The 22,538-nt window shown below is 35.3% G+C and overlaps 1 protein-coding gene across 1 annotated transcript; it reads right to left on the bottom strand.

Annotated features, from left to right (window-relative positions):
- Nucleotides 1-650: 650 nt before the first annotated feature.
- Nucleotides 651-22,526, bottom strand: LOC138331971 (tectonic-2-like). The gene is made up of 21 exons (XM_069279882.1): nucleotides 22,360-22,526; nucleotides 21,726-21,871; nucleotides 21,070-21,176; nucleotides 20,738-20,833; nucleotides 20,096-20,197; nucleotides 19,442-19,488; nucleotides 19,066-19,130; nucleotides 18,517-18,613; nucleotides 17,992-18,074; nucleotides 16,963-17,125; nucleotides 14,105-14,172; nucleotides 12,956-13,124; nucleotides 12,517-12,632; nucleotides 8,569-8,816; nucleotides 7,393-8,207; nucleotides 6,707-6,814; nucleotides 6,414-6,534; nucleotides 5,043-5,147; nucleotides 4,269-4,448; nucleotides 3,628-3,768; nucleotides 651-3,188 (listed from the first exon to the last, which is right to left on the bottom strand). Exons 1-21 carry the CDS (start codon nucleotides 22,415-22,417, stop codon nucleotides 3,002-3,004), a joined length of 3,222 nt encoding a protein of 1,073 aa, XP_069135983.1. The 5' UTR covers nucleotides 22,418-22,526; the 3' UTR covers nucleotides 651-3,001.
- Nucleotides 22,527-22,538: the final 12 nt, after the last annotated feature.

Here is a 22,538-nt window from a genome sequence, read left to right as displayed (position 1 = left end):
CCAAAGGAACAAACCATACCACAGGTGACACACACAGCCTTTAGATTTGCTATGACAATGTGCTGGGCAGTTGGCATTGATCAATTGACTTAATTGGCATACTCTTTGAAATGTTGACCTCTGAGTAAAGTGCCACTGCCATATCTTCTTATATATTCTTGGAAGTTTTTGTCTTGACAAAATTTAGTGGAGAATATTGACAATTGACCTTAGAAATCAAGGTTACAGTGACTTTATGATAGAACTGCATGTGTTTTGTCTTTAGGTGATAAAAGATTATTGCAACTGCAAGTCAAGATATCTTCAAGAATTCAAAGTAAACATTAAAAGTGGAAACAGAAGGAACCAATACAAAAGATACTACAGTGTAACTTGTCAAAACCGGATTTCTCTGGGACCAGCATAATTGGACAGTAGAGTCAGGTTCTGGATTATATAGGTTGTAATTACTATAAATTATGATGGAAAATGCCATACAATTAAGTCGGAATAGATCGGGATCCCAATTAAACAATGGCCTGTTTCGACAGGTTATACTGTACTCAAAAATACATTTTGTCTGCTATCTTGAATATGCTGATTTGCGGTCATTTTAAGAATTGCTCAATACATGTATATCCATTGGGAAAAAACACAAATAATTTCTGAAATGAATCGTATACATGTACATTTATTTTAATTAAAATGCATTAAGTTATAAATAGATTTGAACTAAATCTACTTGCACACCTTTTAAACCTTAGATCATTCTAGAACAACCACACAGAATCATTAATCACAAATCTAATATATTTGGACGGTTTGAGTAAACATTTGCCTTGCATAACATTTGAAGCTTAAGAAAGTGAAGCAATATTTGAATAGAAGTCCTGGACTTTCATATTATCTTACAAAAAATTTGAGAGCCAACTATTTCTCTGGAATATCTGTATGGACATGGAAAAGCTTGCTTCTCACACTAATCATTTTATTTTACATAAACTAATTTTGAGGCATAATGTCTGGAGACCGTATTTAACCCAACAAGCGCCCAGGACGTTTAAAAAATTGAAAACAAATGAAAAGGTACTAATAAGACGAAATTATTGCAAATCTAGACAGTTTTGTGTAGTCTTAATCTATGCCTGGCCAATTGGAATCGAGGCGTCAAAAAGGTGATGAACAAATCTTTAAATTTGCGAACTGAATTCAAGCCCCATATTGATGAACAAAATTTTCATACTTGTAGGCTCGTAGCCCAGTCTACAAACAGACACAAACGAAATTTTGATTACCAGAACACTAGGACTCCTAAAAGGAATTCATTTTCTAGACATTATTTTTATACTGTTCTAGTGAGTCAAGAAACATTTTACATAATCGTGAAGTATAAACAGATTTATATCACAGTATAGCTCTCTAGCTCACTTAACTTACATCACATTTACTCTTCTCAACCTTATTTTCTTCTTCACAACCACTCGCACCTTAAACTCATCTCTTGCATATATATATCTGGTACTAGTAACCCAAGTATATACATTGTACATGTAAAAGCTATCCTCGATACTCCAGGGGTTACTATTACTATCATTATATCCACCCCTAGACTATCTTATAGTAAAACTTAAGAGTCAACAGTGCAGAAACTGTAATTTAGTCCTTTGATGTACATCATAAGAATCGTATAATGATACTTTGTGGTTGACTGTGTGGCTTTGAAGTTGGGTGTCATCCTCTCTGTAGTTTTCAAGGTAAGTCTTTGCAGGACTGTGATAGCCAGATTTTTTCTTCTGAATGCAGTTCAAAAGAAAAAATCTGACTAATCACAGTCCTTCACTATTTTACTATATACAGTCCAAGGATGGATATTATGTCAGTAATAGTAACCCCTGGAGCATCAAGGATGGTACTAAGCATGCAATTGACATAACAAGCTCAATGAGTAAAACAGATACATCGTGGGTATCCAAATTGTAAAATAAATAAAGTTTTCGTTAACATCTTTAAGTAACACGTTTAAATTCACATCACTTCTCACAACTTATAAATCACCTCTTTCTTACCTTCCTCTTCACAATATCATAAACCTGGGTACATTTCATATACATTTGTACATAATTCAGATTTCAAACCTGTGAACCTTTAGTCATGATATGTGTATATATTAACACCAAACTAAGAATGTCTGAAAGCTTGGAAGTTTGATCCATTATTAGGTTTATGCATTTAATATGTTTGCATTTACATTTATATGTATCATCAAAATTTGAATATTATGAAAATAAGTATTCATAAGATCTTTGATATTTAGATTCCATGATTAGCTAATAAATATCTCATTAAGTCATTAACAGAAAAAAAAAGAATTAAACAAAATAAGCACCTGAACCAAACTCTATTCTGATCTTTAACATAGACATAGAAAATTAGTTATAACTCTGTATTTTCTGGAGAAGTTTTTTATGATATAAACCTAGTGACAAAAGTATTTATAATATACAGATACTGGCATTCCTTTTCAAATCGAGAGACACTAAAAATGACAATATAAATAATGGAATGTTATATCATGGACATAAGATTGTGTAGTTGGCACAAGAGAACAATTTTCACACTCCTCATTTCTCCCTGATCCAATATATATTTTCAAACACCACAATGATGAGACATGTCTGAAGCACTAAATCTGAAAATAGAATCAAGGATAATTCCAGCTTCTTTAAATAGAAGTAATGGAATCTTTAATGCCGATTCTGATAGCCTAATCCAGATACAAGAGAATCTTGATGACCAGTTTCCATGGTGACAAATTGCCATGGTAACCAGTTAGTTTCCATGGTGACCAGTCAATGATGTCCAAGGTTACCAGTTACAGTTTCCATGGTTATCTTTCACTGAGGTGAACAATGTTTATGGTTACCAGTTTTTGAGGTGATCAATTTTCAATAGTATTCAGTCTCCATGACGACTGATCCCCTCGGTAACCTGTATCTGGTGCCGACAGACTAGTGATGACCTGTTATATGTTGATGGACCACCAAGGACGGACAAGCATGAGGTAACCGATGATGAAGAGGATAAGGACAAGCACCATGGAGAGAGCAAATTCTTTAGAGTCTCCATCATAGGCACTAGACAGTGGATAGATAAGTTCTTCCCAGCATGTGTCTCTATTGCAGATAGACTCGTCGTAAAATTCCAGCCACCTGTATACCAATCAGAATATAGTATCACTCTCAGTCTGATAATTGTTAACAGAATACATCTTTGAAACACAGTGGAACCATATTTTTATTATCAGTTGATAATGATTTTGTATGGTTGCCTAAATATTGTGACCAAATTATTTTTATCAATGATACTTCATATGTTGTGGGCAATTACAGATCATGAAAATCAGTTACAGTTAAATAAAATAAATGACAGAGCAAGCAGAAATTATAATTTATTTAAATGCCTGTAACTTGTAGTTTGTTTAAAGTACTTAATGAAAAGAGAGAAACATAATGCAATTTGAAATTCAATTATTTGAAAATTTAAAATCAATTTGATACATTATTTAAAATACAATGCTATTGTTAATTTAAATTCAATTATGCTCATATGTGGACGTATGAAAGATGCCTACGTATGAAAGATGCCTACCTGTCAATCCTTGGTGGAGTTTGGGCGGACACCTTGACAAAGTTGACGGTACTGTGTATGGGGAAGGCCTGTACCCCTGAGCCCTGACACGCCGGGTCACCACTCGTACCACAGGTCAGGTTCAGAGTGATATTGGTGTAGCTGATAAAGTTACAAATTATTAATATTAAAATTGTCTATTGAAATCAAGAAGTTCACAACTATATTAAATATATCATCTATTATCTTGATTGACATACTATGATGTAGCATTCACATTCTTATTCCGTCTTTGCATATTACAGAGTTAGCTCCCTTGCGGGTAGGTATTGATTGTTACGTCATTATTTTGCGAGGGCAATTCATGTCATTTTCTCCTAAATATATGACGTTACGCTCGCAAACACATGACGTCACAATCAATACCTACCTGCAAGTGCACATAACTCTGTAATATGAATACTATAAGATCAGCACTTGCCAGTGACTGAAATATTCATTATTTCAAAGAAAAATATATTTTTTTATTGATGATAGCCGCAGTAAAACAATTATAAAGGTGGACAATTTATTTCTGTCCTAATGAGTATATAACTATTAATATGTGTGTCTCCATAGTAAATGGACATGCTATCCTATACAGGAGCTGTGTATAGTGTTACCTGATGGCCGCCCCTATCACCTCGTAGATGGGCTGGTTGTCTGATTTTCCTGTCTCCGCATACATTACCTCCAGACTGATCCCAGTAACCACATCAGTACACATGCCACTCGACTCTCGGGCAATTACATCAGCGTCGGTTAAGTTAACAGGACGCTCACATACATACGACAGATTACCCCTAAATATAAAGAAATCAGTTCTAACACACTTTTTGAAAATCACCCCGTACCACTAAAATGATACATAAGACAGAACTTTTTTTGATGCTTACACACTTTTACAAGTTACTCTATAAATATGATAAAAAGATGACCAATGTGAAACAATTTACTGGTACTGTCCTTGAAACATAAACGAAATTGGTTAGAGGATATTATTGGTATATATCTATATATAATAATTCACATGGCCTCAATTCCAATATAAAACTATTTAATTGACAACATAACAACAAATGGATGCACAAGGTTTCATTGATAAATAATTTGTACATCTCAAAGTTAAATACACGATGTACTCCATTTACGGAATTTTCTGGAGTAAAAGTTGCAACTTTTTTCCCCTGAACATCGGGATAACCTATATACCAGTGCCACTTATCCGTGGATGAAAACCAAAATCTGACAATGTACTTTTTAATAAGATTTCTTATTTCAGAATGTTTATACTGAGGAGACACCGGAAAAGAGTCACAGACTAAGATGTTCTAATCAATATTTATAACATGATAAGTATTTAAAGTAATGTGTTGAAATTGTTCCCATGTCCTTACCTTAATACAGTGATCCAATGGCTACTATCGTACGGGTTATTGTTACCGTATCTTCCAATCTTATCAGCAGCCATCAGGTTATTCAGGCGATTGATTAACAGTTTTCTGGCAAAAACAAAAACAACTTTTCAATTTTGAAATCAAGGATGGAGTAGCCATTTCAACGGCCATTTCTGTGATCACTGGCATGAGAATTGTGATGTGACAATGATAATGATGTCAAAATAAGTAGATGGCAATTAATGCATTGGTGAACGCCAACTGTTTTTGGTAAGGTTACATAGTGGCATTGCAGTGAAAATATAAATATTTTAAGATATGCCAGGTTTAGGAGATGAAGGAAAGTGGGAGTACCCAGAGAAAAAAACAAGAGATCCCAGAGGGATCTTGGCGCCCACCAAAGAATGATCTATGTCTGACAACAGAAAGAGGGATCTTTTCTCTGCTTTTTAAACCTCAACTTCATACTATATACGAAAGATCCTTTCACTACTTTCTGAGATCTATGTATAGCAGTAATAAACTTCAATTATCAAAATCCAAGCCGCTATCTTGTTCACTGATGGGTCCAAAAATGCAATATGCACAACGAGACCCCTAGGGGAACCAGCACATGAAATTTGCGACAGATCCCTTCAGTATTTTCTGAGAAATAGCGGTAACAAACTTCAACTATCAAAATCAAAGATGGTGGTATGACAGCCGTCTTTTTCATTGATCGGTCCAAAAATGCATTATGCCCAACTAGACCCCTAGGGGAACCTGCACATGACATTTGAGACATATCTCTTCAGTACTTTCTGAGCAATGGCGGTAAAAGCTTCAATTTTCAAAATCCAAGATGGCAGCCTGGCGGCCATCTTGTTCACTGATTGGTCTGAAAATGCAATATGCACAACAAAACCCCTGGAGGAACATTCAGATGAAATTTGAGACAAATCCCTTTATTACCTTCTGAGTAAAAGCGGTAACAAACTTATCTATCAAAATCGAAGAAGGCAGCCTGGCGGCCATCTTGTTCACAGATTGGTCCAAAATTGCAATACGCACAACTAAACCCTAGGGTAAGCTCAATGAAATTTGAGACAGATTCCTTCAGGACTTTCTGAGATATAGCGGTAACAAACTTCAAATGTCAAAATCCAAGATGGCAGCTTGGCGGCCATCTTGTTCATCGACGGAAGGACGGACAAGAGGACGGACGGACCACAGACGAAAGGGGATTTGAATAACCCACCATCTGATAATGGTGGGATAAAAACCTTGCAATTAGCTACCCCATGTGAGTTTCAAACTTGCGTTTCAGAGATGGAAGGATAGTGGAACACCTTAACCACTGAAATGTGTCGCTAACTCTAGATAACATTTTACCTCAAATCTTCACAATCACCCAGTAGGTCATTAGCAGTGAGGTATATATCACAACTGGTGAAGGAGTTCTCTCCAAACAGGATCGGTCTTCTTCCAGCATTGGTACACAGTCCATTAACGTCTGAAGCAACAATTGTCTCAAATTTACATTCCATTTACGCAATTGGAAACTCTTTATTAATTTCTCAGTTTTAAATCAAATGCTGATAAAACATCATATTGCATGCATGTGCAATATCACTATTTGAAGTAATATGTTCACATTATATATATAGTAACTATGTATTACTAACCAGTACCCCACAGAGCATGTTGTCTGCTTGTGTTCCGATTAACATAGAATGCCCCGCCAGGTAAGGTCATCTCCGATCCTGTCAGAAGTGGTCTCCCTTTGTTATAACCTGATGTAAATATAAACAAAAACGTCAAATGAAATTTTTTAAATGTATTTACGTGTATATCCAATAAGATAATCAGTCAGAGAGGATGAATAGTGATTTGTAATTTCTTTAACTGAAAGTCTATCTTTCCATTGTTCAAGTGTGGTTGTCATTGCTTTTCAAAAGTTTATATATCAAACATATTTAAGGGTGTGTTTCTATCAGCTTGAAAAGCTTCACTGAATTTTTGATAAGCCTCCATTTGAAATCACAAAACTGAAATATGAACCAGACCAAACTCTTGTTCAGCGGCTAGAGTCTAGGGAATGCGAGATATATAACTCTATCGTGTATTCAACTTTAAATATCAAAGAAACACAATTTAACAAAGCATGACAATTTATTGACTCGTGCTCTATCCGGGCATTGAACTTCCGATCTACAGCACCCTATCGCCTAGCCAAACATACATGCGCCTTCTACCACTGCGCCACATCCACGTCCACGTGTATTCAACTTTCTAATATTCATCTACCAATCATTCCAACCATTTCCTGATGTCCTTATCAATGAATGTGCATACAATGTTGGATTCTTACCTGGCCAACCGGATCTTTCAAAGCTGGTTCCCTGGTTCAGGTAATCATCCTGACTTATGTTGACAGGGCCACCATATACAAATTCTGTGGAATATTTCTGGGTGACTGGAGTATTAATAGGCACATTGCCCATTATCACTGTAGCATTGAGCTGGAGAACCTGTGACGCAGACCAGTATAGCTTGTAACGGACCTCCAGTACAGCATTATTACAGTCGGTTCCCACAACTGACGGGATAGGTGGACGTGTGTAACCGTTATCAAAGCTACAGCGCGGAGGGAGGGGTGTCTCCTCTGAGGTACTGGTGGCAATGATGTTAAAATCAGTAGTGATGTCATTACCACAGGAATCTTGATCAGAGAGAGGTGGCATAGTATAGTTAAATGTTGTAGTGTTTGTCGGCCTTGTCGGTAACATTGTCGTGGTGTCTTTGATGTAGCCTGTGAAATCTGAGGTACAGTGATAATTTACTGACGTCACTGCTACAGTCGTTCCATCAAGTCCATTATTACCACGAACTACGAAAGGCTTAGGACAAGATGGTGTTCTTGTATCACTGGATTCGACGTAAAACAAGGCATTAAATGATCCCTCAGCAGAACATAACGCCTGGTTTAGATTAATCAGGCAGTCTGATTCATCGTTCTCCAGGTACCGTACAGGCGAGGCGAGGTTACACTGGCCAGATAAGATACGACGAGGAAGCACCAGAGGAACTGAGAACTCCTGAGTTATCCCCTCCTGTCTTACCATAACATCGGACCCCGACGTGTAGGCTGATGATGATACAGGAGCTACTCTCAATTCATCCTCCCTAAATATAAAATATAGTATTATTATCACAAAATATTTGTCCATACTTTCATAGCATTCTGTGTGTAAACATATTTGTGGATGGGCAATGAAATAGTGTTTCTAATGATGTATAAAACTAAAAAAAGCGAAAATTTCTACAAAATCATTATATTATTAAGTCTAATCACAAAATTTTAAGTTACTGTAATTTAATTTTCTCATTTTAATTTGAAATTTTTGACGAGGTAATAACTGAAGATAAGGCATCAGCACAATGTTTGGTCTGTAATACAACAGTGAAAACACAAGTTTAAATTGATCTCTTCTGCAATTGTTTTGAATTATCTTAAAACATAGCTCATTCTAAATGCTGAACTTACTTGTATGAGTAAAATTCTTCACCAATCATTTTCTCCTGAAACCTCTGTGAAGCACGAATACTGAGAGAATTAGCGTAGAAGTATCCGAGGAGAGCATTGTATTCTCTATAGACACACATCAGAGGGAACCAATCAGCCTTCAGAGGATGGGTGGAGTCACAGTCATACTCCGCGACAGGTGCAGACAGACCCCCAGCCAGACCTGGGATACAGGAGGAAAAGGAATTCTTCTCAGCATCAGTACAGTTCTGTAACATAAAACTTTCTAATAGAAATTTCATACTAGTGATGAATTAAGAAATATATTGAATTTTTACAGTATGTCATAAGGTGTTCCTACTCTAAGGGGAAGGGTCATGCTGAGGTCAACCCGAACAGGAAGTTGTTAGATCTTGTATTGGAGTGAGCATAGAGCATCATACCATTGTGATTGTGTTTTAGGAGTCTGGGGTATATTTGTGTTATGTCCCCTTGTAATAGAACTCTCAACCTTTCTTTAGTGCATGATAAGGACAAACTCATGAAATTAAGTCACAACAAGAGGCCCATGGGCCTTAACGGTCACCTGAGTTAGAATATATAATGAAACAAATAATAAAACAAATTAAAGACATATAAACACTATATGCTGGGCCTTGAAGTTGGTCAGTGATTTATAAATTTGACCTTTTTAGACTATGAAGAGTATTTGCTTCCATCAAACCTGTGAACTTAGAGGTATTTTTTTTAAATTTTAATCAATTTGACCCTGTTTGGTCCTGCCCCTCTGGTCCCCCAGGGGGTCATCGAGGACGGATATGGATGTTAAAATGCTATATCTTAGGCTAATAATTCTAATCAAGTTTGACTAATTTCCTACGAAAATTGGGCAAATAATGTTCACAAATATGTTTTTCCTTATAAACTAAAGTAAACTTGACCCCTCCCCAGGGGGTAACGTAAGACCCCAAGGTCATATAATTCACAGTTTTTATAAAACACCTGAAGACCTTTCCATCTATAATTATTTGATTCTACTACAGTGGAACCTCCCGAAACCGATCATGATCTGTGCATATAATTTCGGTCGGTTTAGAGAGGGTTCGGTTTGGAGAAGTGAACCGAATACCGATCATTACGATCCGAATTTAATCGATCGGAAGTCGTTTTTACACTAGTGTACCGCATGTATGGCTAGTGTTCGTTAAAACCGACCGATATTAATTGTTAATGTAAATGTTACCACAAAAGAGAGAATCATACGTTTAAAAGGAATGGATTACAACAATCTTGACTTTGTTACCGCTTATAAACGTAGTTTAGTTAGTTAGTTGCGTGAATGTTCTTGGGGATGTTCTCGTCTGCACTAACCTACAGTTTACATACGGCCGATCGCTTCCGGTTACGTCAAGAATCAAATTATATGGTCTAAGTACACGATGATCAGTCGATGCCGGTCATTATATGACATAGTCGTTTTCTAAAACAATACATGGCTTCGGCTTCTTCATACAGATAATTTACGTTATCCGACGACTACATAAGTAAATAAAAAACCCGTGTGATTTGAATACGAAACTTTCTCTTTATTACTAGCTCTGCTTGTTTTCCCACAGTAAACAAACCGCGTGCACGTGGTAGACCTTCGTTAAATATCTAAACAATAGACATTATTAAATAATTACACCCCCATCTCGGGTATAATTACCATGTACCTATAACCTTCACATCTGTATACATGCCCCAGGACATGGCATGCGACAACTATGGTACAGGTACGTGTGTATTTCACGGTCGGTTGATCAGACCTCAATGCAATCTATCGGTGTCGCTCAGGTAAGGCCGGTTTTCAGAAGTGTATTTTAGTTACATTTGACTATTTCGATCTCGAAATCGGTCCGGTATTCGGAATTGGGAGGGATCGGTTTTGGGAAGTTTTATATACCATTAATAAAGAAGAATTAATTCCGTACATGACATCCATGTTCGGTTTCTAGAGGTGATCGGTTTTGAGAAGGTTTGGTTTTGGGAAGTTCCACTGTATATCCAGAATTTTAGAAGATTTTTGAAGTTTTAGCCTATTTGACCCTTTTTTGCCCCGCCCCTCTACCCCCAGGGGGTCGGCCAGGACCAATGTGGATATGATATTAAAATGCTATCTCAGGCTAATAATTCTAACCAAGTTTGACTCATTTCCTATGAAAATTCAGCAAAAAATGCTCATTAATGTGTTTTTCCTATATAAACTATAGTAAACTTGACCCCCTCCCCAAGGGGAAACAGGAGATCCCAGGGTCATATAATTTACAATTTTTATAAACAAACTTTAAGACCTTTTTATCTATAAAGTGTATTTGATTATACCATTTCCAGAATTTAAAAAGAATATTTTTGAAGTTTTAGCCTATTTGACCTTTTTTGGCCCCGCCCCTCTGCCCCCAGGGGGTCGGCCAGGACCAATATGGATATGATATTAAAATGCTATCTCAGCCTAATAATTCTAACCAAGTTTGACTCGTTTCAAATGAAAATTGAGCAAAAAATGCTCATAAATGTGTTTTCCCTATATAAACTATAGTAAACTTGACCCCCTCCCCAGGGGGAAATGTGAGACCCCAGGGTCATATAATTCACAATTTTTGTAAAGGACCTTAAGACCTTTCTATTTATGAAAAGTATTTGTTTCTACCATTTCCAGAATTTCAGAAGAAGATTTTTGAAGTTTTAGCCTATTTGACCCTTTTTTAGCCCCGCCCCTCTGCCCCCAGGGGGTCGGCCAGAACCAATGTGGATATGATATTAAAATGCTATCTCAGGCTAATAATTCTAACCAAGTTTGACTCGTTTCCAATGAAAATTGAGCAAAAAATGCTCATAAATGTGTTTTCCCTATATAAACTATAGTAAACTTGACCCCCTCCCCAGGGGGAAACGTGAGACCCCAGGGTCATATAATTCACAATTTTTGTAAAGGACCTTAAGACCTTTCTATTTATGAAAAGTATTTGATTCTACCATTTCCAGAATTTCAGAAGAAGATTTTTGAAGTTTTAGCCTATTTGACCCCTTTTGACCCCGCCCCTAAGGCCCCTGGGGGTCAGTCATAGAAAATTTGTTAATAGGATTAAATGGCCATCTCATACTGATAATTCTGACAACATTTGACTCATTTCCTATTACAAATGACCAAATAATGCGCAAAAAAGAGTTTTCTCAATATAAAATATAGTAAACTTAACCCCCTCCCCAGGGGGAAACTAGAGACCCCAGGGTCATATAATTCACAATTTTTGTAAAGGACCTTAAGACCTTTCTATCTATGAAGAGTATTTGATTCTACCACATCTGTGAGTAGAGAAGAAGATTTTTGAAATTTTACTCAATTTTACCCCTTTTGGCCCCTCCCACAGCCCCCTGGGGGGTGGGGACCATATAATTCACAATTTTGATTGGCCTTATGCCTTAGAAGGTTTGTGCAAAATTTCATTGAAATTGCTTCAGCAGTTTTGGAGAAGAAGTCGAAAATGTAAATTGTTTACGGACATACGACGCACGACGCACGACGGACGACGCACGACGGACGACGGACGACGACGGACAAAAGGCGATTAGAATAGGTCACTTGAGACTTCGTCTCAGGTGACCTAACAATAAAGCTTAGATGCTGTAAAAATAAGTTGGTAGAAAGTTACTACATATAATGGCTCCATAATCTTACAACTCAACATACCGTATTCCACTCAATAAACACCCATGTCCCTAGAAGCTCCCCCTCTCAATTTCAATTGCCCGGTCATAAATAAAGACCAAAACTGTACAGGTTTGCAATAATTTTGTCTTATTAAGCACCTTTCATTTTTTTTTAATTTTTTTTTAATGCCCTAGGTGCTTATTGGGTTGAATACGGTAATGGACTTTTCAGATTTACAGTTAATGGTGATAGACAGCTGATCACACAATGAACCTCACCGTATCACAACAACAGTTGATGTCACAGACATAGAAGGTCAGGTCACAAGGACACGGAGCCACGTCTACGTAGGCCGGATTCTGGTACTTCCTCTCATCATTAACAGCTGCTTTAGCTGAAACACAATGTTAAATTCACACTTTGTATATACAGTGTACATTCTGTTGTATGATATGAGAGTGTTTGAGTATTTTTTTCATTGCTTAAAATTAACATTATCAACCATAAATCATGAATGAGACTTTTGGAACTATTTGGGACCATGAGACAAAAGTTTTTTAAAATTATGAAAAATGAAACACCAAAAACAAAGACATTCATTTAGCTTTACTTGCAAGTTGCCCTCACTCTAATTGGGTCTAGTGTTGGGCATGAGATCGACGATAACCTATTGCCAGCTGCTTTGCTCCATTGAGCGTGTTAGGTTGACCTACTTACCAGTTGCTTTGCTCCAGTCAAGTGTGACATTGGGTGTGAGGTTGACCTCCACTAACACAGCATCAGGAGTAAGGTCAAGGCCACTGGTAGAGCAGCAGGTCACGACCACATACTCTGTGACAGGGACCGTCACACCACTACGCCGTGTCACATTCACCAAGTTAGGACCCTGTGGAAATAATATACAGATACATAAAATCTTCAGCAGTGCTAAATTTCTTCTTATTAGACACAGTTGAACCTTGTTGTCTCAAAATAGTATAACTTAAAGACCTCATTTAATTTGAAGTATTATGTTGGGCTTGACTAAGATGAAGTTTAGGATACAAATTGTCATTTACAGTAGATTTAACTTGAACAAGGTGTTATAATTAATTTTCTCTTTGTTTCTGGCTTTCTGATTGGCCTATTCATTTTTTTCATTCCATGATGAAAAAAAATCAGAGAATGGCACGGAAACCCTACGTTATCGTGACGTCACAATAGAAACATTGACGTTGCGGATTGATTTGGAAAAAAAATAATCCCTTGGAAAAAATCAATGGAATCGTACGTGTAAACGTATTTAATTTTATAAAGTAGCCTGGAAAATTAATTATAAGCATTGAAGTCACTATTTTTTGATTTCATTGGGTTATGAAATAAATTTTGTTTGCAAACTTTTGAGAGAATCCGCTACGCGGATTCACACAGTTTGCAAACAAAATTTCTTTCATACCCCCAATGAAATTAAGAAATAGTGACTTCAATGCTTAAATGAATTACACAAAGAAATAATAATGATAAGAATGTCAAGTAATGTCAAGTGTATTCTCCTGACAATGTATGACAAATACAATGCTCAGCAATAACATTTTACTCTGATCAAACTCTACCAAACCATTGAAACTAACAAAAATAAAACTAGATCTGTTGCAAAAGTGGACGACTTATACCCCCCCTGCACAAGTGTAGTAATAACTCCATTAATAGGGGACATTACAGAACCCTACCTTCCTTGTGGGTAGGTACTGATTGTGACGTCAAGAGTTTGCTTTTCAAACTTTTCAGAGAGAAAACAATGTGAGTTTCGATCAGTAAGTAATCACAGTCAATATCTATCCATAAGAGAGGTAACTCTGTAAGATGTAAAGACGAGATAGAGCTTACCGTGATAACAGCACCCCATGCTGGACCAACATAGACAGTAGAATCAGTGGTAGCAGTGGCAGGGGTAGCTATAACATAAGACAATCACAGACTTAATTAACACAACAGAGACAGCCGATATGCACTTAACAACAAAAGCATCAATTCTTAAATTTGGCAACCATCTTGGAAGTACTTTTGATGTATGTATGCTCTGAGCATTTTGGATGACACATTTATATTAAGAAAAGCAATCAAACATGGGTCTATTTCAATGACCAACTTTAAAGATAATTCAACCCTCCTATAAGATTGAAGCTGATTGGCCATTGTTAGTACACAGCTTAATATCTGATAATCAATTATCTTCACACTTCAATAGGACTTGATAACATGTAATGCTGAAATTGACAGACAACACCAAACAATATATCTAAACCTACTTATATGAACAAAGACAACATATATTATATACAGATCACAGACTATTTTACAACTAAAGCACCCCAGACTCAACATTACCACAATGACCATGCATGTAATTTTTTATCTGTAACGACTTCCAGTTCGTCCCTGATATTTTGTAATGAACTGTACATGTTCCAGCCTTTGAACTATAACAGTTCAAATGCTTCTTCAGACTTTGGGTGAATGACTTCAGTTTTATGAATTCTGCTTGTCTCGTTTCTACAGATCATAAGAGGCTTTCATTTTGCGATTGTTATCAGAAGTTTAACTTAAATACAACAAAGTGAAAACTTGAACCGAAAATGTTTTAGATCATTTTTCTTTACCATGAATAGGGCATTAAAGTTAACTGTCCAGCTTTCCTTGTAATTTACATGCCCAGTGCATTGTTATAGCCAGTTATTTTAGTGAAAATTATATATTTCGCAATTTCAATAATCATGGAAATGATCATGAAACCAGAAAGCCAAATCACAGTTGTTTTTTTAAATCTAATATTTTCGTATTTTGTTGAAATTTAAAAAAAACACATAGGATCTGTAGAAATAACCAGTTGTAGAGTATTCTATCTCTAATAAAGTTAACACTGTCACTGTAAAACCGAGTAGTAATGAAAGATTTTGGATCACCCACACAGAGGTTTACACATTTCCCCAGGGAGGAAATTGAATCATTAGAACTTCCTTTACAAAACATGTGTTACAAGTACAATCAAACCTGTCTATAAGGACCATCTATTGACCAAATAACGTCTTTATAGTGAAGTGGTCATTATACACAGGTCAAATTGAAAGTGGCCGAATGGGACCCCAGGAAAGTGGTCTTATTATTAATAAGCAGGTGGTTGTTATACAAGTGTGGATGTTAGGGCACATTTAGCTATACCTAACAACAAAGTTAGGTTAAGTATTTTTTCTCAACAATTGATAACATCCTAAAATATTCAAACACATCCTTGGAAACTGAGGAAGTAAATACTATATTGTCTTGTACTCTACCAGGGCATCCAGTTGACCCTTGACTTTTAGCAGTTTCAGAAGTCAAATAACTATTTCTCAGAAATCAGAATCAAAATATATGACAAACAAACATGTACTTTAAACCCGAGAGTCAAATCTGATTTTTGAGAGTCAAAACCCAAGAGTTCTAATGGATGCCCTGCTCTCCTCTAATTGAAGATAAAACAATGGACACAAAAGTATATTCCAGGTTCTGTCAAAAGATCCACATCTATGGTCGGAATTAAGAAGAGACAAATTAATGATTGATATTAAACTCACTCCATACCAACTCCAATATCATGATATAATCGTCCTTTCCTAGTAATATTTTGTTCATGTTAAAATGATGATACTGATTAAGGTGATAAGAGTTAGTTTTTTCGTAATTATTACAAGTTCCCAGAGGTTTTCAGCTGAAAAATAAAAGTGTAACCCTTTTCCATGATCTGTGGACAACATAGATACCCATCACATGTGCAGATAATTTCAGGGTGCTGGTATGTACTATCTAGGGGTGTGAAACTCACCAGATCAAACAAATCCAAAAGTACAGAAGGCAGATGTAAAAAGGACAAACAGATAAATTATCAAATGTACACACCATACAATGATAAAGATGACCACACTGACTACTGAGTACTACAAAATGTACATGTAATATCAAGCTTAAAATTCTAATTTTTCATTCCTTCATATATTGACAGTCATAATTGTGTATAATGGAAACTATTGCTGACATTATTATTTAATTTATCAGATACAAGTTTACTTTCAGCAATGCACAGAAAATTTCATTAGAGCAAAATTATAGAAAAGAAATATGTAAATAAAAGTAAACTATTGATACTAATATTTAATGTATTTTACAAGAATTACAAAACAAGCTATACATGTATAACTTATATAAATCACTATCTATGACCCAGATGAAAGTGCCTGATGGAGTCTTAGAGAAGGACACCATCCGATCACTCAATACTACTATGAACATGCAACCTTATACCTAAAGGTATACACTGAATCATGTATGCCAAGGGGTTCTAACTCTTTATACAGAATGAAATAATATTCCTCCTCCCCCCTCCGATCCTCGATACTCCATAAACTGTCATTGTATCCACCTCTGGACTATGTCATTGCAAACCTGAATACAATTCAGGAGAAACAAACTGACCAATCACAGGCCTACAGGGACTTCCTTTCATCATTACAGAGAGTGATACCCAGCTTCAAAGCCATACAGTGTATCATTTTTTGATTTCTTTGATGTACAACACAGGACCAAACTACTTGTGTCTTATCTCTTGGTGCACACAGAGCCTTCAGTGTTGCCATGACATAACAGGGGTGGATATTACAACAGTGATAGTAACCCCTGGAGTATCAAGGATGTTGTCCCCCTGTCCATACTTGTGGAAGTAGTAGTAGTAATTGAAGAAGCTGTTGGACAGTTGGCGGGTCTGTTGGCTGGGTCCAAGGCCAGTGTAGCCTCCTGTGTATTGTTGAATGTGGTGGCTGTACAACCAAGCGGGGGAGATCCTGAATCAGGAGCAGACTCCAGCACCAACAACAACTGTGTAACATAAAATACGACATTTTACTACATGATTTAACTCATATTTTGGTGAATTCACATGCGTTATATTTTTACATGCCACTGTTATAGTTTCATATGACTGAGCTAGCTGAGCGATTTTCTTTGGTTGTGTAATGTTTGGCATCCATTGTGATGTTATGACAGAAACAATGAGATAAAGTCAGGATTTGAGGACATCTTGACAAATGGCTGCCACTACAGGATTATTTTGAAAATCATTTTGAAGTCGAACATTCTTGCATATGTAGGTTGTTGTAGTTATATGTTAAAAAGTATCTTAGATGTATTCATTTCATAAGCACTTATAAAGAAACTAGAAGATTTAATTCTTACTTTCCTTGGCTCACTAGAATAGAATCTAGTTTCATGAATTAAAGCTGAACACTCATTTAAGAATCCTATATCTATTGAAGGCATATATGCATATCTGCACAACACAGACATTATTAGCTTGGTTGTGAAAGCAGTGGAAACACTGCTCTTGTACATTGATCAGATACAGATAATGTATAATATGTATTATTAAGTAACTAAATTCAATTAACAGAATAAAGTGGCACTATTCAACCAACTTTTTAACAACTTTTTTTTACAGAAAACCGAAAAAACATTAAAAAATTCAATTTCTGATGAAATAGGAATAAAGTATCTATAAACAGTTCTTGTCTATCAAACAAGTTAGTATGATTGTTATAATCTGTCACTGATGATTTATCCCAGAAACACTGAATTAGAAACCTTCTCTTGCACGCTATATATTCACTTACCACCACATTCTGACACATCTTAACATGACCACCATTGTGGATGACATAAACTACCTACTAAGTGGTACTACTTACATTAAAGGAAGTTGAAATGGATTCCAGATACCGTGGTGATATCCTCAACAGAGGTTCATTGACTGAGAACGTAACAGGATCTCCTGAAAGTAAATCATCCAACACAATGTAGAACAAACACAATGTAGAAGGTCATCTGAATAATGTTTTTTAGATCTGTACAGGAACTTACTTGTAGCTAGTTCCGCAAATATAAACTGCTTCAAATAGTAGTTTATTTCTGATCATTATGCTTGATACAATGATGTAACAAACTTTGACAGTTCATGAGAATAGTATAAAAACATTTTTAAATCACAAATTTTTTTTCAAAAGCAAAATTTCAACAGTTTTCTCTTTTGTTCAACTAAAATAGAATTCAAAGCTGACTGAGAAATGGTCTTCTATTTTTTGATAAGACATTCTTTTCAAATTGTTATCGTTCCTGTTTGGTCTCTTGGCTGGACTATCCTTTAATATCTATGATTTCAAATCTATTCCTCAGAGATCTCCTTTTGATCCTTGAGCCAGATGTTAGGTGTTTACCTGAAGAATTAGCCGTTAGATATTGCGTGCCTGTCCTTGACTGACCGGTACATCTGACTGTAATAGGTGTGCCGGGGCTATTGAGTGTGTAATTTACCTGTAAAGGAAATATTGTACATTATAGGTTGCCTGATATCAATAATAAAATATTTCTGTATATACCACTAGTATCACCTGGAGTACTTTTTATTTGCTATATATGCCAGGCAGGGGCGCTATTGTGACGTCATGACATCAATAAAATAAACAATGACATGACGTCAGGATTCATAGTTTTATAAAACCTGTCTTGAAGTTTTTTAATCTGTGCTCACCAAGTTTTGCAAAAGGTCATAGGACATGAACACTCATTTAAGAAACACGATTACTCTGAATATTGACATGCAAAATATTGTAGTTATTTGGATCAGACTATCTTCAGTTTCCAACAAAGAAAGTCATTCAAACCATTATTACTAATATCAATTTATCATTAATTCCTATTTTAAGCTAATGTAAATGTACTATAAATCTACTTTGAAATATTCCAATCTACCATTGAGTACTTACCGTGGTCCTGTTATTATTGGCAGTAACTAATATGGGTGTAAAGTTCAGTATTGTTGTACCACTCCCTTGTTAAAATCAAAATGAATTTTAGTTTAATTATAATTGACTATTCCAAAACATAATGATGTTTAAAATTTAAATAGATTAATTTGGTTGAATTTGTTTAATATCACTTTCATTTTGTTTAATCTCAAATAGAGCAAAATCTTGTTCATTTGAGACGGATGGACTATAGTAACACATCCAGTGGATTATATAGTGAAAATTGTTGTGATTAAAAAATCATTTGTAAAAGGTTTTGAATTTATATGAGTTTGACTGAAGAAAGTTTGACTGTATCACTTATCATTAACTTTAGAGTAAACAATGCTCTTACCTGGTTGTGCTGCACAGGTAACATCTACAGGAGCTGAGGTGGGCTCACTAATGTAACAGATAAAATCAAGGTTGTCATATTGGTGACAAACGAAAATTAGACAAATAAAGCTTGAAAATACCTCCCTTGATCGAGTGTTTATACATCTTCCTTTAGGGATTATAGTCTCCCTTGAGAGATTATTGTCTCCCTTGTGGATTATTATCTCCCTTTAGGGATTATCGTCTCCCTTGAGAGATTATTGTCTTCCTTGTGAATTATTATCTCCCTTTAGGGATTATAGTCTCCCTTGAGAAATTATTGTCTCCCTTGTGGATTATTATCTAACTTGAGGGATTATCGTCTCCTTTTAGGTTTATTATCTCTATTGAGGGTTATTATGCTGTAAGATTTCAATCACCCATTATTTAAACTTTCTATTCAGTGAAAAAAAACCACAGTAAACAATCCCAGTCATACTTGCTATGTTCCATCAAATCATATATCATATACAATCTGACTAAAAACTTCTAGATTTTCATCAAAATGATTATGATGCCATCCTTCAAAGCTTTAAAAGTAATAAAATAATAAAAAATTTTGGCCATGTTTTAATTTTTATTAACAACATTTGTCAAAATACCTGCCCTTGCTATGCATATATAGGTAACCTACCTGAATCCTACTTGAAATGTTTGTGATGCTGAGGAGTTCTGTACTATCACATCTCCGTTGGTACAGATACTGACAACAGGTGAGGTCACAATTGTAAATGAGCTGAAATATAAACAGACACTTGACCTCAAGATCTCTTTTTGTATATATGTATGTATAGTTAATTAATTTCTCTTTCCTTATACAAACTTTGATATTATCTACACAAAATATGTATTTTATCATTTTAGAGTACAGTACACATAATATAATCTTAATCATATAATATAAGACATGAAAATCATCGAAGTGTTGTGTTTTTTTTATTTCTGAATCACTACATTTAACATAAGGTTCTTGGGTAAATACTTTCTTTAGTGATTTGGAGCTGTCAGATTATTTCATTAGCAGAAATACTGCTTAGTGCACAGTGCTATGAATGATGCATAGATAAGTTGTGTTGCTTTTATATTTTTTGTTTATAATTTAACAACCACAATCATAACAAATAATTCTCCAAAACCATAAGATATTTTACCAATAAGTAAAAAGACAAGTTCTCAAATTCAGTTGCCTTTTACAGTTATACATTTAAGGCATCAGACACGATTCCTATGTCCTACTTACTGAGTAGTATATAGGCAATTTATAAAAAGGACTTACACCGGTGGACTGATGGATGCAGCTCTAGTAAACTGGCCACCACTGTTCGACACACCAAAGCACCGGACATCCAAGGTTCGGCCAGCAATAGGAGTACTGAATAAAAACAAACACATAAAATTATAAAGATATCAAAATCCCTTTACTTACTCATCACATCAACATTGTTTCTTTGTTTAATTTCAATTTTGAGACATTATCTTTATCAAAAATTTACTTCTCAAAGTTATCGCAAAGAATGAACTATTCTTGTAAATTATTCCACGATGAAAAAAAAATCTTCTGTTGATTTCGAAGTCAATTAACATTTTAGTTAAAATTTAAAATCTTACTTAAATAAGATGGTGGTGTTGGTGTTTGTATTGGCGACATTGTTACCAGTAAAGGTTGCTCTACTGTATCCAGCTACAGGGTAACTCAGTTCACAATTCACCTGAACCTGTACAAGTAGACACATTCCAAATACTTTGCATTACCGATATATACATGGATCAAATTTAAGAAGCTGTTTTTAAGAAACTTAATTGTATCCCACTTGGTTTATGATTATCTGACTCATGTTTCAAACATATGTTTGAAGGATCAATTACTATTGAGTGAACTATCATTAATGTTACTTCTTTTACTAGAACTTTTAATATTTCAATTACTATACATCTGTTTCAAATATGTTCAGAAAAAATATCAAATGAATGTTCTTAAAACAGTGTAGTACGTATATATACAGCATTAATCAATTATTCTGAATCCATATTTGGAGATAATTTAAGATATTAATATAGCATATACACTCAATCTGTATGAATTACTATCACACGAAGAAACAAAAACAAAAGTCTGCAAATCATCAAACTCAGGTTAAAAGATTAAGAAACATGGTATCATTTTTCTATTTATATAAATATTCTTCTGGATTGAACACTTTATCAAATCATAATTGAATGTGTAACTGTCGATTTGTAACAAATGTATATACTTGACAACTTACATTAGGAATGCTTTCTACCACAGCAGGATCTGTGGCATTTATTATACGTAAATATACAGGAACTGTATATTTTGCAGGATTATCATTAAGTGAGAACCGGAGCACAGGTACAGCGGAGCTTCCAGCATAGCCAATAAACACTCTTCCTGTTTAAAAATACAACAAAAATTATTATTGAAATTGTAACTTGTTTATCTTCTTTTCATTTCCAGTAATTATAACTGCAAAATGTTAATAAAGACAGCAATTGTGTTGTTAAAAGACAAAGCTGAATTTGTTTCCTAAATTATATGTAAGGATTTGTTTTAGTACCTGCTGAAAATGGGGAAGAGGCAAGATAGTGACCGGTTACAAGTTTCGGTTAAATACTACTACAACAAACAAGTTCGGACATGATGTCTTTGATCAATCTACCTGTATGTGCCATTGTTTTTAAATTTTCAACAAGCGATTGTCAAAACAACTTCAAATATTCGATTTGCCTTTAACACTCAAACGAGACCTGATTTATGTTTAAGTCATTATTATCTCAAAACAGATATCAATCAAGTTCGAATCCAGTGTTGTTCTGACGATTACAGATGGCCCTTGGTGCAAGAGTTTTTACTGTTTGTAGATAAATCTCAATGTTTACCTTGTCCCTGTACTGTGTGGAGTCCACAAAATAATGCAAATATATAAAACAACAACATCGCTAATTGGAACGTCACGCTAGAAGGCCTCTTTGAAGCAATTTACACCAGGCACACTCATATTTCTATCAAATTTTCCGCCATTGCGATGCTATTCCATCTCCTAGTTATTTTTGACAAG

The sequence above is a fragment of the Argopecten irradians genome, chromosome 9 (genome assembly GCF_041381155.1).
Source record: "Argopecten irradians isolate NY chromosome 9, Ai_NY, whole genome shotgun sequence".
NCBI lineage: Eukaryota > Metazoa > Mollusca > Bivalvia > Pectinida > Pectinidae > Argopecten > Argopecten irradians.
The sequence above is the reverse complement of the archived record's forward strand: the minus strand, read 5'-3'. Positions and strand labels throughout refer to the sequence as shown.